This window comes from Scomber scombrus, chromosome 11 (assembly GCF_963691925.1).
Source record: "Scomber scombrus chromosome 11, fScoSco1.1, whole genome shotgun sequence".
Taxonomy (NCBI): domain Eukaryota; kingdom Metazoa; phylum Chordata; class Actinopteri; order Scombriformes; family Scombridae; genus Scomber; species Scomber scombrus.
Genome location: NC_084980.1, coordinates 26,771,071 through 26,791,301, shown reverse-complemented (window position 1 = coordinate 26,791,301; position 20,231 = coordinate 26,771,071). Strand labels below are relative to the sequence as shown.

Below are 20,231 nucleotides of genomic sequence, written 5' to 3'. Positions count from 1 at the left end.
TTTCGGAGTCAGGCCACATGCTGTAGTGAACAAAAAAATAGTCAAGGCTCCACCATTAGTTTGAACATTATGAACCATTCTGCCCACTCAATAACAGTCCTCGTTGTCCAATGAGGACAACATTAAAAGATGTTTCTGCTCGGAGGAGCCTGGTAGGAGCTGGCGGCTATGCAGCAGTTATAATCTCCTGTTATAGAGCCACTCAGATGAAACAGTAGTCAGTCGCCTGGATGCCTCTCTGGTAATGAAGGCTATCAATCAGTTTCTTCTCACTTCTCACTGATCAGATAGATGGGAAAAAGAGCTGGCGGCACGCGAGACCCATGCCTCACTAAGCCAGCGTGAGCACACATACATATACACACACACACACCTGGGCACTGATGTTCAAAGACACACTGGCACTAAAAAAAGATGGCTCCGTTTGCCTTGAGATACAATCAAGCTATCACTCAACTGGGGGGCAAGGTAATCCTATTTGAGATCTATGGTTAACGAGTGAACATGTAATTAATACCCACCCTGCCCACTTCCACCAAGTTGGTCACCATGACGATAGCTGCCGTGTTCTCCTGCCAGACCATCCTCCAGAAGTCGAAGACCGTCTCTTGCATGGGGCCTTGGGGATGGAGAGAGAGAGAGAAGGGATATATTTAAGAAATGATATATAAAATACATTTACAAGAACCCCCAGAGAAGAGCTTACTCTGTCCTTGGTGAAACTGTTTGTATGGCAGAGCTGGCAGGGGAATATATAAATGCTTAACAAGACATGTTTTTTTGGAAGCTTTTCCTTTTCATCCCTTGAGTAATAACTAGATTAAAACTGTTTTTGATTGTTAGAGCCTTGTGTTGAATAAAGTTTTCAAGGATATAGTATCAAGAAATACTATATTGTCAGACTTCTTTAGTTTGAGTTTTGAAAGTGACCACTATAGACCAATAAGATGAGTCTTATCTATTTGATACACTATATGGTCAAAAGTATGTGAATATCCAAACAGCAAGATTTTTTGGGACCTGGCTGCAGAGATTTGCTCCCATTCAGCCACAACAGTCATGATGTTGGAGCTGATGTTGAGTGATAAGGTCTGGCATGTAGTCAGTGTTCTTCCCAAAGGTGTTGGACTGGGGTTGAGGTCAAGGCTCTCTGCAGGTCAGTCAAGTTATTCACACTAAACTCAGAAGAAGCCTTTTCTTGTGGCTGGCTTTGGGAAGCTGTCATGTTGAAACCGTAGACTGTATATAAAATGGACGTAACATCCATGATGTCACCCATTGGTTTGTGGACTGCTACTTGGAAGCGAATAGTTTCGGATCTGAGCAGCGCCATCTTGAAAATTTCCGTTGCATGCTGGGTAAAAAACAAACACGGATTCTACTTATATGGGCATCAGGAGGAGCATGAGGCGCCCTCCTGAACCTGTGAACCAATCAACCTGTCAATCACGACGTAGCCACGCCCTAATGCATACCCTGCTTTATCGTCACATATAAAATCAGGGAGGTCAAAATGTCCCAAATGAACATCATACTGCATTGAAGAAGGCTTTAAACTAGCGATTGAGACCATAAACACATTTTGAAAACGTTTACTGAGGTTAGAAATCAAGTGAGAAGTTGGTGAATTCTCCATTGACTTGTATAGAGACGGAAGTCCTTTTGACACCAAAATGGTCGCCCCCTGGTGGCCTTTTGATAGAATGCAGTTTTAAGTAATTCCGCGTTGGCATCATTTCAGAGGACCAGAACTCCTCGCCTGGTTGAAACAAAAGAAAAACTTTCCCGAACTGGAAGCACAATATTGCGTTGAAGCATTACGATTTGCTTTATTTGAATGTGGCTGGCAATCTTCATTTTTTTCTTATTGTCAATAAATCTCATGTGCAGAGACAAACCAACAATGAATTGATCCTACTTACGAGTATTGTGTGTGTGTGTGTGTGTGTGTGTGTGTGTGTGTGTGTGTGTGAGTGTGTATCCGAAGCCTGATATTTCTTATTCCTCTGTATCATAGACCTCCATTACATTTACATTTACCCTGAGCTTTAGTCGCCTGTTAGCTACAAAGACTAATAATGACAACATTTACAGTCACTGGACAGTAGTAAGGCAGATGCCACTGTGCAATTGTGATAACCCAGTTTCATTTTCAGTGCTTTCCAAGCTTTCCAAGACTTTATACTAACGTTATTTACAATATGAGATGTAGTAAAAAGTCAAGATATTGTGATATGTAGCACAACAAGCTAGCAAAGCTCTGTAAGTAACATATCACCCAGAGCAACAGTGCGGTCTACAGCACAGAGGTATACATTATGGGCCTGATTTACTAAAGGTTTGCGTGTGTAGAAACGTGTGCAAACTTGACATCACCTGCAAAAAATGTGCAAGCTGATCTACTAACACAGCGGCACTGAGGTTTGCGTCTTTCAACTGTGCAAGATAGTACGCGCTGTCCATTTAGTAGTTTACCATAATGAATGTAATATTAGTAGTTTACCGTAATGAATGTAATATTAGTAGTTTACCGTAATGACTGTAATATTAGTAGTTTACCGTAATGACTGTAATATTAGTAGTTTACCATAATGAATGTAATATGAGGCGTTTCAACCCCAGTGTGCAAAATACAGGGAGGAGAAAATGCAAATATGTTATTTAGCACGCGCATTGTGATTTACCAAACCTGAAGGTATTATTTCTGACGCTAACTGCGACTATAAATAATATCTTTGAAGGGCAGGTATTAACCGGCTGTTACTATGGAGACGAGGAGACGGAGGCACAATGACAGAATACGCACAGGACGGAGTTTTTCCACCTGTGTTAATAATTTTGGAGTGGAATATTCTTGGTTCTACTAACATTGACTTTGTCACTAATATTCTCCCATATGTGGGTTTCTATGGTAATATTTGTTTTTATAACTCAATATATTTGTTAACCTCTTCCACTAGAACCTGATCACATTTCATTTTGCGCTTGCAGCTTTCTGCTCGTCCAAACTCTCCATTCAGACACAAAACCCTCATTTAAATACTGCTGTCTCCTCCCTGTTGCACCTGTTTTCAATTACAGTTATTCTTAGTAGATCACCTGCAAAACGCACGCAAACGGCACGCGCAATCTATTGCACCGTGCACGCAATTTAGTACCCACTATTTGGGATCTTAGTAAATTAGGCCCTATATCAGGCTACACACACAATTCATTGTTGGTTTGGCTGTGCACATGATGAGCTATATAGAAAATCAACAGAGGTATCTGCATACTTTTTATGTACTACATGCTAATATTCATGTAACCTTCCTAGTACTAGAAGTTTATGAAAGTTATGCATATTGCTAGTGTCCCATGGGCAGAACAGTGGGTGGTGAGTAGCACCATTTTCCATCTGCCTTTTTCTTATTCTGTGTAGCTCTCAATATATTTATAAGTTGTACCACTAAGCCCTTGTTTCCATGTACAATTTATCACTACTTAAAAAAGAAATGCAGTCATTGTATGTATTATTCACGTTATTCTGTTTATATATACGCTGTAGCAACATGTTTTGTGATCAGAAGGTGTTAATAAAGCATCTCTCTGTGTCTTCAGTGGCAGACGGAAAAGTCAGATCACCTTACGCACAATATAAACACAGGGGATTTGGCAGTATTACAGTCTTACATCAACAATGCAGTTTAACAATGAATGTTCCCCTCTATTTTCACTCCTTGGATCAAGCATTGAAAAACATGTCAAGTCAGATTTATTTATAGTGCTTTCTGCAATACAGATTCATTGCATAGTGCTTACTCCACAGCGGAGAGCTTAAATACAGATGAAAACAAGACAGTACAAATAAATCACAAATTTTAAAGATGAGACTAAAGCTTGTGTGTTTGTGTGTGTGTGTTTGTGTGTTGCAAAGCTTTAAGTAATTACCACTCCACCTCATCTGTTCAACAGCCACCTTCCCTACGAATCAGACCCAAACGTGACTGTTGAGCATCAAAATAAATGAGCAGAGAGCCATTCAGTGCCTCCAATATTTAAAACTTCACTGAGCAATAATTGTGGATTGATAGGAATTTAATTATTATTCTGGTTAATTAAAATTATTAATATTAGTTTTAATCAAGCACCAAGTAGAATTATGACAAATTAATTAGTGAATGCAAATCTCTGCAGTTGTGCATTCTCATGCGGTCGCCCCCAAATTACCTGGAGACATGATGAATTATGCAGACACACACAAGAGAGAGAGACACAAGCCAAGACACAACATGGCACAGACACACATTTAAATATGATTGTTCTTCTTGTCATTTATGTGCAGAGTAAATTGAACAACCTTTAGGCCACTGAAATGTATTAATAATCCTGCAATTTAAAAAAACAAACAACTGAGTCACCTTTCTTGGTTATATTGTTTTTCCTGGTGTCTACTCTATTTACATTTGGTCAGTCTTTTGAGTTTTTTATGTGAAATTCAACACTGACATCTATCATTTATCTATCACGTATCACTCACTTTTTTTCAAGAGGTGACAGGAAGAGAGAGAGAGAGGGAGCAGAACATGCAACAAAGGTCCCTGACAGGAATCCAAACAGAAATTATACAATCACAGAATTTGGTAATCCAGCTGGATACCCCGATCGTAAATATGACGCACGCACACTCAATATTACCGATTAGTAAACTGACTGCACTCCACATAGCGCTTTTATATCTGTGCAGAACAAAGCTCACACACTAGCGGCCATGCAAGGCGCTGACTGGGGCACTACAGTAGAAGCATTTTGGGATTTAGTGTCTTGGTAAATTACTCTTTAAGAGGGAGATCCACCCACCAACCTGCTCCAAAACCGCCCAGAGATATGTGCCTTGAAAAAAAAAAGAAGATATATTTCAAATATATGAAACTCAAAAGAAAGATGATTCCCAGAAGTCAGTCCAGAACAAGACTTTTTATCCTGGATAAACACTTTTGACTACAGTCGACTTATTGCTAGAATCACAGCTTACACTGGCTGTTTGATGAAAGAGAAATATTTATCCTTATTTCAGATTATGAACAGTTAAAACTTAAGTTGTGGGGCACTCAGGTAGGCTACTGGTTAATATCTGTGGTTCAATTCTGACCACAGACTCTTGTTGCACGTCATAAAACTCCCAGTGTCTCTCTGTACTTTCATCTGTCAATTAAAGGCAGAAATAAAACCTTTAAAAATGAATTAAAAATGAAATAAAAGTTGTATTTCATACGTAGGCTACCTTACAGTATGCCTTTATGTGTCTAACTTCTAGGAGCAGCTCATATTCACCAGTTACAGCAGCCTCTGCATCCTTTTTCATTATTGTACTGTTTGTGCTGTTTATTGGCTTATGTCTTCTGCAACAACCTCATTTCCCTAAGGACATCAACAAAGTGTCATAACCATTTCAGTCACTTGACTGATCGAGCCATGTTTGATCTGCGTTATGTGGTGCCTAAACACTTACTGGCTCTGATTGTACTCCAGTACATCCTCTTGTGACATAGTTTAAATCACTTCTATTTTTCACAAAACTCTGCAATGAAATTTTGAGTATTTGCTGAAAAGAGATTTTAAAAATATTTTAAATTAACAACCACCTCCGTTACCATGTTTCTGCTGCCAGCCTGTTCGTGTGCTTTTCTTTGGAAAACAAGAACATTTTTACTCCTGCTGACTTTTTTCTATTCCAGCTGGATGTCTAGAAATTTGGACCAAAGCTCCTCAATATCTTCCATTTGTATTCCCACATTTCCTCTGCTTTGCATGCGGTGGCTTGTCTTGATTTTTAACTGCAGGACCTCAATCTCCAATTCCAGTCATTTACAGTCTCTCCAATAACCACCCAACCTGATTGAACCACCCACTCTGCTACCTCCTACACTCGTCCCTGAGGGAGGATACACACTGCTGGGAAGTTTGGGAGAGAGAGAGACTGAGAAGCAGGACAGCTGGTGTGTAGGACTTCAGTAACACAATAACACTTGGCATTATATGGTAAATCATCCAATGGGATGCTCTTGCCAAGCTTCAGCCAGCAAATCTATATTTCCATATGCATGCAGAGATAGAGAATAGGTGAGAAAGAGATGCTGAGCAGCACTGAACTTGATGGCACTCATGAGGAAGTGAGTATGGCTCTTGATGTATAGGTATAAAGACAAAACAATCTCAAACATAAACAATTTAGATGAACAAGTTGGATAATTGTTCTTGGCTCAATGTTTTGTCTTTTTTTTTTTCCTTTGCAGAAAAATAGCTTGATTTCAAATACATTCAGAATTCATTTTAACCCCCAAATTTGGATTTATGTCTCCATGCTTCCAACTGTTTACTGCTGCAAGTTAAGCCTGATCATTGCAGGTTAAATGGTCCTGTTGACTGCTCAGAAAATGCTTCAGATCATAGAATGACAAAAAAAATGGCCCGCTGAGGTCTAAAAAATAAAAATACAAACTCCACAAGACACAAACACAAAAGTCATAAATGACTTATGACTACCGTATGTTGTCCTGAAAACAACCTCAGCGTGTGAATTATTACTGTTGTCTGCCAGGAGCAAAGACAGAAGCAGTATAATGTTCTGATAGCACCAAAACCCGCTTCCTGAAGAGAGGAGGTTGGCAAAGAGGAAGTCAACAAAGTGCGTAACTTTGAAATTAGAGATTGTTGTTTGCATTCTTTCTTTCACCAGATTAGAAAGGGATCTTTTGACGACCACGGACAGGAGGAACAATTACAGTGGGGCGAAAAAACTGATGCAATGTATATATAAGTGGGTGCATGTTGTTTTAAGACTTAAAAATGTAAATCTAGTCTTTAAATAAATGAGTTACCAGGTGTTCATTATTGATATTGATATAGATTTTTGGCTTTCAATCATTACACTAAGCTCCATAGTTATTGTTAAATAGTATCCATGGTTGAATAGTGTTTCACAAAATGTTGAACAATCCCTTTAAAATACAGAGTTCTGCCTGAATAATCTAATTATCTCATGGATTTTTGTTCCAGTTATTCTAATAATAAAAATAAAACATACAAAGTACATTTATGGAAATCACAAGGCAAATAATGAGTCCTAGAGAGTTAGATAAAGAGGACTCAAAACACATTTACACATGTATCTATTTAAAATCTGTTTCAAATAAACAAGTCCCCTTGATGAAGAACCTTCCTGAGGGGCTGCTTATTGTCTCAGATGTAAGCCACAGGTTAGCGAAGAGAAATTACTTAGAGAGCTCACTTAGGGGACTAAAAGATGAGAGCTGAGTTTCTAGTAGGATGTGCGAGGAGGAGCTTAGTCAGAGAAGTTTGGTCGAGGCACTTCACCGAAGAAGAACACCAGTAAGAGATTTGCACTCAGCTGTCAGAGAGTTAATGTTGCTGCAGCCGATCTAGTGTTTTGGGAGTAGGCCTGTTCCTCCTCAGAAGCAACGAGTGTGACAGATGTAGAAATCCCCCGGTCCAGGTATGCCGCAAAACTTCCAAATCAACGTGTACACATGCACGCTCGCAGCCAAACCCATACGCTGTGTTCCCCTCTTGCCCATTAATATTACATGCAGCAGACTTTGGCATAATGTACACTCACTTATCATTGATTTGCTCCCTCTCTCTCTCTCTCTTTTCTATCTCCCACCCCTTACCCCCCAGTGGGCTTTGAGATGTTAACCTGTAAATAATAAAACTTTTGCGCTGCTGGTGACATTTGCTGCTTGTGAAGGAGGGGAGGGAAGAGCAGAGTAGACCGGAGGGGGAAAACTTGATGAAACTGAACCCTTTCCTGCATCATGAATATTTTCCACATCACCAGAAGGATGCAGGGACTTATCAGAGCTGTTTGTACCCCTACTTCAGTGTAATTCACAGTCTCCACCAGGAAGAAGCTCGCGTCTGATCGGTATTTAAACGATCCGCAGGACATAAAAAATGGACTGAGGGGAGGTGGAGAACTAGGGAGGGAGGGCTGAGCCGCACGCACGCGCTCAATCTGCTAAGTAGGTGAGCTGCAGTTGGCGTTGGCGAATTACTGAGAGTCGGTTGTTGTATTGCTGCAGCAAAAAAAAAAGCCCTGGATGAGAGAATGACCTACATAATGAGGAGCAGAGCTTGGGTGATGAGGCTTTTATGGAGTGACAGCTGTTCTACCTGCCGTTGTCACCTTGACAGAGCAAAGGGACTCATCAATAAACCCAAAACTAATGAGTGTCATTGTAGTTTATAGCATAAGAGAACGGGGACAACGTTATCCCACACGTCTGCCATATTAAGCACACCCTTAACCAATTTATGACAAAGATTTTTTAGCTTATCCAGCACTACTGCAGGTCTCATCATTTTCTGAGCCTCCCGTCGGTCCCAGTGGGCTTTAGTGGAAGTGTCACTCACTGAAAAACTTTAGTGTGGGGGAGAGCAAGAGACTACTTCCACATTTTCAGCAACTGTGCCAATGCCCAGGTGCTCTTCTCAGGTGCTACAGTATGCAGTTTGTCTGACTGAGAGAGACAGGTCTGTGTCTGGCTTTGCTATCATCTCTGGCTGCTCTTTGCCTCGGTGTCAGCAGACAGAGCCTTCCTTCCTGTCAGTCTGCCGGAGCTGATGATGAATTATAAAAGGGCCCGCTCTCCCGGAGAATACAGATGTTTCCACACACACGTACATGCACACACACACACACACACACACACTCCAGTCTTTTGCGCTGGATGGTTCTACATAGCGATACGCCTTATCGTGCTTGCGATACAGTCGATGGAGAATGAGGACTTATTATGCAAGCTCAATGAGAAAACAGGGGCTAATTAACTTGAATGGAAACACGTTTGGCTTTTCAAGCTTTTCATCTTAGAGAGGGCTTCTGTTTGCAATATTTCTTTGACTGCTGATCTCCATATGCATATTTTTAAATAAAATATGGAATGCTCTTAATGACTACAGCACAATTATAGAAGTCATAATAATCCAGCTGAAATCCTTTCAGAGGTGAACGCATCTGTTAGAGCGGCTTGTTTTCGTGAACTGTGGCCCCGCAGGAGAGCGAGTCGGCACTTGACAGACGGCTCGGTTTTGAGTGTTTGACTCAGTGGTCAGCGCGAGGCGGTATATGCCAGGTGCTGCACATACAGGTTGACAGACAACGTGAGCGTCTGCTGCCTGATTGGTATGCCGTCTCTTCCTGAAGTAAGAGCATACAGAGGGTTGTTTTAATTGAGACACTGAGGAAGAGAGGCAATGCACTAATAAACAGGTAATTATGCAACTCCCAGCTCAGCCAAAGCAGATTGTGAATCCATTAAGGCCTCTTCGCAAAAAACGGCTCTTCCTTTTTATTTATTTTTTCCTCCTCTGCTGATTTTTTTTCTAAAGTGCTACGCAAAATCCCCACGCACGCAGCTCCGTTATGTGGGAGCAAGACTTTCGACGCAAAATTCATAACAATTAACCATCAATCAGACTTAACCTCTAGGGTCACGGTAAGTGCTCCTCGAACTGCGAATCTGCCGGCCAGATTAACACAGTGACAAAATGTGCCTGTACATGTCAGCTAATCCATTTATTTATTCAGCTTTCTCCCAGACTGCCTGATTAATCGCTCCCACACCACCGATGGAAAGGAAAGAGGAGAGAGACAGACAGTGGAAGCGTGCCGCTCTGCTTGCTCAGAGGTGCGTAAGTGTGTGTCGGTGCGTGTGAGAGCGTGTGTGTGCACTGAGTAGTACCAGATTCCCCGAACACACACTCGACTGAGCATCAAAGAGTAGTTTACAAGAGTGTATGTAAAAAAAAAAAAAAAAAAAAAAAAAAAATGATAGGGATGTTCAGAAAGATATTTGCAAACACCTGCAAACATCCATCCCACAAACAAACAGACAGACATAAATTCTCACCGCCCACACATTCCAACCCAGAGTGCCTTACAGTTTTTAGAAAGTTTTTATTCTTACCTTGAGTAGCGATGTAGTGATTTGGCCTGTGGTAGCCCTAAAAAAAAAGGGGAGAAAAGAATATAAGAATCACTTCCCTCCTACTCGTAAGAGACCAGCTGTCGTCAAGTCATTTCTTTCAGAAGCCACACAGTGTCTTTGATATTGGGTCTTTTTCCTGCCAATGCACATTGAGCCATGCATGCAAACTCACTTTATTTATGACACATACTGACAATACAATACACTTCAGCAGATTCCTCATAGAGCACCTTGTTTCTGCAGCAAAAAATAACTCTTGCTGCACTGTTGCTCAACCGTCAAAGGGACTATTTGAGAAATTTGTGTGCCGCTCTGTTTTCTGGCACCAGAAATGATAGCATCGTCAGGTTGCTAGTTGTTTTCTACTGTAAACACGTTTACTTCTCTATTTCGACATCCGTGAGAAAAATGGGCAACTGAAAGCTCTTGATGGAAGCTGCTTGATACCAGATGCATAAACACTTTCCATCACGCACACTCTATATGCAGCACACCTCTGGAGTAAGCAGCCAAAGTGCTGATAATCCCCAAGATACAACTAACAGCACTGATCTTCACAATAGGCCCCCAGTCTCACGGATTACTCTAATCCCTTCAAGTTTTATTTGTCCAATTCCTTGTCTTCTCTCCAGAGATATGAGGCAGGAAACAAAACATTAGGACTTAAAGGCTCTTCCCCGGCCCTGCCTCCTCTTGATTGTCTTCCCTCCGCACCCACCCCTGCTGCTCTGCTTATCTCACTCATATTCAATTTAACTTGGACTGTGATTAACGCTCCTCCAATGAAGGGAGAAAGACACAAAGGATATTTTCCTCACTCTCTCTCTCATCCACAGGGCCTGCTTCAGCTATTCAACTGTCCTCCATTTTTAATGACTTCTTTATCTCTGGACTGAGGAAGAGATTTGTTTGTGCTTTCATGTATGTTCTGTCAAGTGGAGGCCCAGTACGCCGTTGGATTAGAGAGGCAGAGACAGAAAGAAAGCAGGGCCCTGACAGTGACTGTCAGGTGAGTAGTGCTTGCTATAAATGGACTCGTAGCTTTTAATATGCAGGTACATTAGGTACATAAGAGCGTTTCTTTATGATCAACACACAGAGATAAACACAGAAATGTCAATGTTGAAATTATTAATTGAAGAGGCTTTGTTTCCAGGGATGTTTAAATTGCTAAGAGGGAATTAAATATGTGTTATGCTCTTTCTATTTGGCTGCATTGCTTATTACTATGATCATTTACATTAATTCTTTCCAGTAGCAGTGGGGTGTAGACTGTCTCAAATATGCAGCATGAAATGTTTTTGCCTGTGGGCATGAATTGGTATTTTCGGTCTGAATATCATTAGATAGCCCACTTTTGCAAATCTGGGATACCAACTCCTATCACCTAGAAAAACACACTTTTACACTAATCTGTTTCTCTAAATACATTTAGGAGGAGACAGGGTCATTGCTACCTTTGTATGTTTATTTTCCAATCAAGAAATGTGTAAAACATACTACAAAAATGTCATAGGAAGAAACATGGCGGGATAATTATCAGGACAAATTGAGCAACTGCCCTGAGGCCCCAGATCCTTAGGGGCTCTGGAAGCCCCCAGGTTTACTGTGTGGCAGCTGTTTTGGAGGAATATGAATTTATTGCACATTTGAGTAATTATTCATAACTAAAGCACAATACTGTAAAGTGATTAAGGTGGGTTTTTAGTCATCTTGTTGGTCAAAATATACACAGTGTTAATTCCTCAACCAAATTTTAATCAAATTACTACAACAGTGGGTCAAATCAAGGCTCACAGGCCCCCCCCCCCCCCCCCCCCCCCCACCCCCCCCTTTTATTTTACCCCAGGACCCCTGCTGGATTAATCTGGCAATGGGGAGGACATTGTGGTGATGTACAATGGGCAGGAAATTGGTTCTTGTCCTGTGCCCCATTTGTTGAGTTAAGGTTAGGGACATATATTGGTTTTGGAAAAAGCCAACGTGTCCCATCTTGTGCTTCAAGTCAGAATTGGCTGAGAGCGCAACCTTTTCATATTTTCAACTAAATGCTTTGATTTGCCCAAACATAACTATAAAAATGTCGTCAGGAGCAAGTATTTTAAAGAAAAACAAATGAAATATATTGACTGTGAATGTTTTCCAGATACATTAAATGTGGAAATTGTGCACTAGTAGTGAACTATGTATCTAAAATGTTCAAAATATCATCTGTATAGGATAATGTTTCCTACCAATCATATCTGATAATTCCAGTTGTAAATGAACATCATTTTAGCAGACAGGTTTTGGGCAACTGAATGACTTGATTTCATGATGGCAACCCCGGCAACCGACTTTAATATACAGTGCACAACGACAAAAAAACCCTCTTTGTACCACATGTGCACACCAGCACAACACAGCCGACAAAAGGCCATTACACTACATTTACTTGCCTCCTAAATGCTTATGAAAATACTCAATCAGCTGCAGAGAAAAGAAACACACCCCGCTGAATCTGCTGAGTACAATAACAAACACTGCGGGAAATGTTCTACATAAGAGTTTATTGGGTAGGACACGCTTTTAGATGGGTTAAAAAGAAGAGCAAAAACATCATTACCCATATGCCTGCATTTCTACTAAGTACTTCTCCAATGAAGCTGGCAAAGCAGTGGAAATCCTTTTCAATCAGGGCCCTCTTTAATATGCGTATATTCTTATCATGTAATGGGGCCCTCTCTATTGTAAGAGCCTTCTCCGCAGCACTTCTTTTCGCAGCATAATGGACCATAAACTGAATAGTGGGAAAGGTAAATAATTTAAGCCCCCTGCATTTGCTGTGGCACACCTTGCATTATGAATTTATGTTTGAAGGCGTAACAAGAGATTACAAATTACCACATTAGATGGGCGGGGGGAAGAGAAGATGGGGAAACATAGGAGTGAGAGTTCTCTCCTGAGCAGAAAACCACTTAGGGAGTCAGGTACATCACCAGGCCATTACACACTGAGCGGAAGCATCTGCTCAAAGAAGCCAATGAGCTGCTGCGATTGGTCGAAACCCTGCTACTAACACTGTTATTAACAGCAAATCGGGTCAGATCACGAGGTTTCTATACTGTGTGAGCAAAGTGAGTTAGATCCTTTTTCAAACAGGAGGCATGTCTCACGCCACTTTTTAATGACTTTTACTTACTGTAAAGGTATGCTAAGTCACTTGAGTGCATGTAAGTGCTGTGCTGTAAGTACTCTCCTGTGATAAGAAGTGTAACTAAGCCGCTGTAGGTAACTGCTGTATCCAGTTTGATTCACTAGTCTGACCAAGAAGTCTTGCAGTGTTTAACAGCAGAGGAGTAGACAGGTGGCTGGTGCTGGTGCAGGAAAAGTGAGGCTGAAAAACTACTATCCAATCTTTGGAGACTGCCCTCGGGTTGTTTGTTCAAATGCTTCAAACAATCTATGTTTGTATTTTCCTGACCAGCCACTTCCTATGATTGTGCGAATAATAGATGTAGCCGGTAGTTTGAGGTTGTTATTGTGCTACAGAACATCTCAGGAAGGAGAATAAGGGTGAGTAATGTCTTTCATTTTGACACTGAGGATCAACAGTCAGTGTTGGTTTCTTTTAATATTAATGCCTAAATCTAATCAAACATTAACTTCACATTTGGCAGATCCAAACAGTGAAATGAGTTAATTCGGGAGGAAGTGACAGTTTTTGAATCTTTCACTTGAAGGACGGAGGTTGACAACATAACACGGAGTGAAAGAAGAGTTATTGTAATAATTTTAACTTTTTTTTTAATGCTTTGTTCGTTTTTTTATCTACTTCCATTTGTGATGTTCAAAGCAATGTATTGTACTTTTATATTTTTCAGTTTTGTTCCAGTTTTATCTGTCATATTAACTGTTCTAATTAATCATCCGTGCAACTTCTCTCCCTCTCTTCAACATTTTTTGGCTCTCAAAATGTGTTCATGCATATGTTCAAAGCCAAGTCCAAAACTATAACCTCTGCTTCCCCTGTGTGCTGCTTTGCCTTTTCTCTTTCCCAGCGCTGTCAGCCTCTGATCTTCATTCCTCTTAATATATCCAATGCAAAGAGTGATACAGCAGCCCTCTTAAGTTGAATATAAAGGCATTGAGCATGTGTGTGTGTGTGTGTGTGTGTTCATGTGATGGGCAGGCAGTAAGGGTTGCTTTGTCCCTCAGGCCCCCTGTGACGGCGGCACCAGCGCCCTCTCTCTACCCGAGAGGAAGCGCAGTGACCTTTGCGTTGGTGGCGCTGGCTGGTGTGTGTACTTACATCAACGTAATTTGCATTAATGTAATCGGAGCTCTGTTCCCCCTCCAGGGCTTGCAGCCTGACACGGGAGTGATCATCTGGAAGAGAGGCAGAGAGGAAGAAACCAGCGTTGAATTAATCATATTAACGAGGGCATCAGGAGAAGAAAAGGGGGGGAGAGGGACAGAGAGACAGACAGTAAAAACAGAGGGAACACACCGAAATGATAAGACAAAGAAAGAAAGGGAATATGGTGGAGTGGAAGCATCAGACTGGTATCGTACTGTGGCACAAAGTGAAGTTGAAGAAATGTAACGTGGCCAATAAACGGTTGCCGTCATGTGACCGAGCTTGTACGACAAACACTGATTCTGTTGTCTAAATCTAGACAATACAGCATCTGAAAGACCTTAAAAGTTATAATCAACATCATAATTTGTAATTAATTGACCTTATTAACCTTCAATTAATGGATAATAACTATTAACGGAAGGGAAGATCCCCCGATTCACATCAGTGCATCTGCATAAACATTCACGATGCAACAGCCCTGATTAGAAAAGTGTGCATCAGATACAATTTGAGATGAACTCACGATGCATTGTTTCTAACATCTTTGCATTCCTAAAACGTTATTTATTTATTTATATGTAATTATTAATAGAAGCCCTATGCCTTTATTATTTAGAAATGTTACCAATATTTTGATTCTTCCAAAAGTGCTAGCATGCTATGCTAAATGTGCTGCCAAACGTAGCGGCTGGAATTACACTCTAAAATTATTGTTCCGCACATTTGAGAAAATGGATTATTACTTTTTACTTTATTATAACTATTTTTGTAATTGTGTGGGTCAAAGAGAGAAACTGAAGACAGAGAACACTACACTACAAAAGTACAAAAGACTCGTGAAAAGGCCTGTTTGTAATATTTTAGATACAGCATCAATTAGACGCAAATATGTCTGAAACAAATATGCAGAGTAAAAACGGCACTTTGGCTAAATGGCACTAGTTAATTTATGATTTTCTGTATGCTTAAGGAAATCAATTAAAACTCTCTGTACCATACTGAATTACTAGCATCATTTGTGTCTAATTGCATCGTCATCATGTCGTATTGAATCATACTGCATCGCAACAGAGGTGCATTGTATCATATTGTATTTGCAGTTGCTTCGTATTTATCTTTAATGTATCGGATCTTTGGTAATGAATTGAGATGCATATTGCATTGGTCTCTGTGATAGAGATGCACATCCTTAGTCAGTATGTGGGAATAAAATATGGATGCTGTAGAGCCACTAAACCACAATGCAATCATTTTGAATCAGGACATAAACTGATGGTCAGTTTTTAATGAGGACCATGCAAAGTTAACTCTAAATTATGTTCATAGTTTTAGAAATTGTAATTATGGTGATTGTCTCAAAAAGTAATTTTAAGATAATCACCAAAAATAGATCATCAATGTTTTTCAGTGACAGCCCTGATTTAAGTTGAAGAAGGCTTCAAATGAAGTTTCCAATCAGCATTAATTGACACATTTGTATTAAAGCTCAGCATGAGTTTTGATAGGTAATATAAATGAATAGTTAAGGCAAATTCAACATTTTTATAGACATTACTGATGCAAATGTGATGCATGGCTTATTTCTCATAACTGAAAAGACGCTGCGGGAAGATTAATATAAAAGTAGATTGGAAAGGTCAAAGCTGCTCTTGTTGGCTGATAATAAAACTCTGTTTGAGTAGCTTATAGTTATCCAGAGTCACAAGCCTGGCCCATAAATCAGCTAGAAGAATGGGAACAGCACACAAAAATTCATGAACAACGAGGAGGTGCTTTGTACACACATGCAATAATATTCCCATATCGGTTCTTCATGCGGTTCTCATCCTTCTTGGCAGAGTCCCATGGTGCAGACTGTCCTTCAAAAAAGCTCTGAAAAGATAGAAAACATAGAACAGAGAGTGGGGGGGGGGATGAAATATGGTGTCATGTGCGAGCACTCTAAATGATAACCAGGCTAAAGAACATAGTCTTCCTCTTTCAGCTCTACAAAAAATAATGAAAAAGGAAGCGAACATTGGCAATAGAAAGGAAGACACACAGAGAGATATATTCACATCATTATTAGACATGAAACACAGGGAGGATGGTGGATCCTGGGGAGCTGTGTCAAACAGCGAGTGCCATTAGGGCAGGGCCAGCAGGGTGTTACGCTCAAACCTCTCCCCCTGCGCCGTTCTGCCAGGCGGAGCCACTGCAGCGGCTGTCCGTCTGCCTCATCTGAGGGACTCAATCACCTCGTCGTGGGGAAAAATAAAGCCAGCTCATCGTCTGCAGATCAAAAACTGCTCTGCTCAGATTACAGTCATGAAATATTTATCATCTCTCGCTGGGGAGATTTCCATTCTGATGGCACACCAGGCACAATTAAGCCAAATTATGAAAATACATCTCCACTGCCAGTCTACCGCTGTTCAGCAGAGGTGGGTGCGGTTGGCTCCGAGCAGACTAGTCTGGACAAAAACATGTTATTGTTCTGGCTTTTTGATAGTCAGCTAATGGCACATTTAAAAAGTCAGCTAATACATTAGAATTCAGAAGCATCTACAAATAAAGATTCAAGAGTATTTAACAGATTAAACAGATTGTTTAGGAGTTCCTTTTAGCGTGGTTAGCCAGTCTGAGAGAGCCGGATGCATTGTCTTCAATCATTAGTGTTTTAAAACTTGATGGATCCATTCATCTCACCACTATGGCAGGCAGCAGGCCATTTGTCTAATAAATAAAGGCCTTTCAGACACCATGCAAGGACATATTCCTGTATTAAGTCCTAAGGATTAGCGATTTTGCTGAGAAACAGCTTTAATATGCTAAAAATATGTCCCATCCATTCATAGTGAAGATGGAAGCATGTCTCAGAGACGGATTATATAGGCCTGTCCTCTCCACTGGCAGTACATCTTGAGTAAATGCACAGGCCAATGTCATTCTCTCTGTCACTCTGAAGGATACAGGTCTAATATCAAGCATCTGAAGACAAATCATCTTCAAGTCGTAAGGCGTTACCTGGCAACTTCATGATAGTTTTCCCTTAAGCTGAATGGCCCTGCCTGTCTGAAATGCTATAGTCTCATTCCTCAAACTGTTGGGATCCTGAATTCAGAATAACAAATTATGGTGATAAATTAGTTAGTGTCCCATAAGGTAGAGATTATATGAAAGCTTTCAATTTAAAGGCTGCATACCCATGCAGGGAATAATTGGCTACCTGAAATTAATCAGACATTCATGGAAAAACAATGGGTGGCTCCTCTGTTTTTTTTTATCAAAGGTTGGTGGTGTATTTTACTTCAGTGCATCTGCAGCTAGTTTTTCATCATCCATAAAATGATTCCTCGCCTTCCTGGAGCAGATCCAACTTAGTATGTTTTTAATTACAGGCTACCTGCTGTACTGAAGTCCCAGCACAGTTTCTCTGTTCAGCAGTGTCTTTGTCTGTCACCACATAAGTGAAAAGCACAGTTATTTCTCTGCATACAGTCTCTATGGGAAAGCCTACATAAAGCGACAACAGAGCACTTAACATAAACCATGACAAAGTAAAAAGAATGAATAAATAAACAAGGATGGTAACACAAAGAAGTGAATTGCTTCTGAATTAACTCATCATTCACAGCGTGAGGGGAAGGGAGACTCATTCAGATTGACTAGTGTTAATTTGTGGTAGAATTTCAGGACTTTCACAGTAAGTTAGATGCAATATGTTTCCCTTCACATAAAAACAAACATCACGTGTTTTCTGCTTCTTAGTTGCTCATTAAAAATGTGCGTCAACGTGCAGAAGAAATGTGTACATGCAAATGCAAAAAACTTCATTACTTGGTTGGTCTGGGTAATCGTAATCACACATAACATTTGCTAAGCCATTTGTCACAATTTGCAATTAACTAGCAAGGCGTCAGTAAGGGCTAGTTTGAGTGAATTTCACATTTTTGGGGATTTGTTTACTCAGTTTTTTGGAAATTTGGACATTTTTGAAAACCTTTATAAACCAACATTAGACTTAAATGTGGAGCATGTTTGTAGTAAGGCAGTTTCTGATTATACAAAACAGTTCACGGGCAACATTTTCAAGACTTGACATGACACAGCTTAAAAAGAAAAATGTCACTGCCTCACACATTTCATTTGTACACTGTCAAATGCTTTGGTAACTAGCTTCTGTTGGTAAATGCCCTTTTCAGAGTAGATCATATATGGGATCTATTGTATTCCCACAGGGCCTCCTTAACAAATAGCCAACAAGCACCATCAATCTGTCAAAGTTTGATATCATCTACAAGTCTAGAAAACTCAAAAATAACCAAAAGTATTGGCTTACCTCGTTTATCTGATCCAAAGTTAACGTAAAGAATAACAAGAAGCATGGGTCAGAGAGAGATATAGTACAGTGTAAGTCAACAGGTTTAGAGGTGCACTAGGCTCCAATCTCATCATAAAAAATAAAACGGTTAAAAAAAGGGCATTGACCTTAAGACAGATTGATATAGAGAAGACAGCAGCAGAACAAAAAACATACAAATGAATCGCACTAGTCAAGTGAGAATGAGCTCCGTTACGCACAGCATCCCACAGGCCTTTTTTTTTGCAGCAGGCTATGGGTAGCTAGGTGACAGCAGGGGTAAGGTGACAGGGGCCAATCGTTCACTGTGGCGCGCTTCCTTTTGATCGACTGTTATGCATCCATGCAATGCCGGGGTGTGTAAATCCAAAACACCTTTATCCATAATGGATTAGGCCCGGAGGGCAGCCCAAAAGCTCTCCAGCCCCTCAATGATCTGATGCTGCAGGTAGCAATGGGAGGTTGCATATTTAACTCTGCAGTCATGAGGGGGAAGTGGGGAGTTAATTACTGATAAATCTGGCCTACACATTGTAAAATTAAGCAGGGAGGGAGATGACAAGAGGGAAACTAAAGCGGGGAAAGAACGAGGGAGGTGTAGATAAGTGCATTTCAGAATGAGATTGAAGCAAGAGAGAAACAACAGCACACGTGAAAGATAGAGGAATTAGAAAGGAGTTGGTTAAAAGAAAAGTTCAGAGGATGAAGAGAGACGTGGGAAGCAAGTTAAAAATGAGAAAATGAGGATGTTGAAATATGATAAAGAAGGATATAAGATGTATGGATAAAACAGTATTAATGGAAAGGGTCAGTATGATTTCAGATAGAACTGAATTGATACAGATTAGATATTTGAAAAAGATGGATTTCAAAAGTGTAGCTTGAAAACCACAACATGGCATCAGGGTGAGAGGATGCTGGTTTGATGCTGAGGGATGGTTAGGAGACTGGAGTGGCGCCAAGCCCTGCCAGTCTCTCTCACTAATGAGAGGAAATGAGAGTGATGCTCTTCTGGGGGAAAGAAGCTTTTGTTTTGGTGTCAGTGAGAGGCATCAACAGTCTGAAGAGAGATTGCAGGGACCTAATCGGACCTGAATCAGATAAAGGAGGGGTCACAGCTAAAGTAAAGCTTGTCCCTCACTCTTTTTTTTGGGGGGGGGGGGTCATATTTCTCAGTCTCCATGGGTTACTGGGACACAAATACACATACACACAAGCACAGAAAATGCACAATAGTTGGAAACAACAAAGAACAGATGAACAACAAAACGAATCACACCGTAAACACACTGAGACGGGGTACATTAACAATTTATCATAAAAGTGCATCTGGGGAGAAACAAAACAGTTGTGCTGTGCAGTGCTAAATAGAAAAAGAGAGACAGAAAGAAAGAGAGAGAGAGACGGATACAGAGAAAGAGACACGGGGCTTTACACAAACACAGATGAAGCCTTGTACCAGACTCAACATCTCCACTAAAGAATTTCAGTGGAGATGTTGCAAGTCTATCAGCAGACTTTATGTGTGTTTTCAACCTCTATATAGTGGGGGGAT

General features: G+C 40.5%; 1 protein-coding gene across 1 annotated transcript in view; it reads right to left on the bottom strand.

Moving 5' to 3' along the window:
- LOC133991268 (receptor-type tyrosine-protein phosphatase mu-like) overlaps positions 1-20,231 on the bottom strand; it is a 160,752-nt gene that overhangs the window by 14,590 nt on the left and 125,931 nt on the right. The window contains exons 22-25 of the mRNA XM_062429790.1: positions 16,119-16,206; positions 14,284-14,360; positions 9,972-10,008; positions 522-619 (exon numbers count right to left, since the gene is read on the bottom strand). Coding sequence (XP_062285774.1) covers positions 522-619; positions 9,972-10,008; positions 14,284-14,360; positions 16,119-16,206 — 300 coding nt within the window. The remainder of the gene's footprint in view (positions 1-521; positions 620-9,971; positions 10,009-14,283; positions 14,361-16,118; positions 16,207-20,231) is intronic.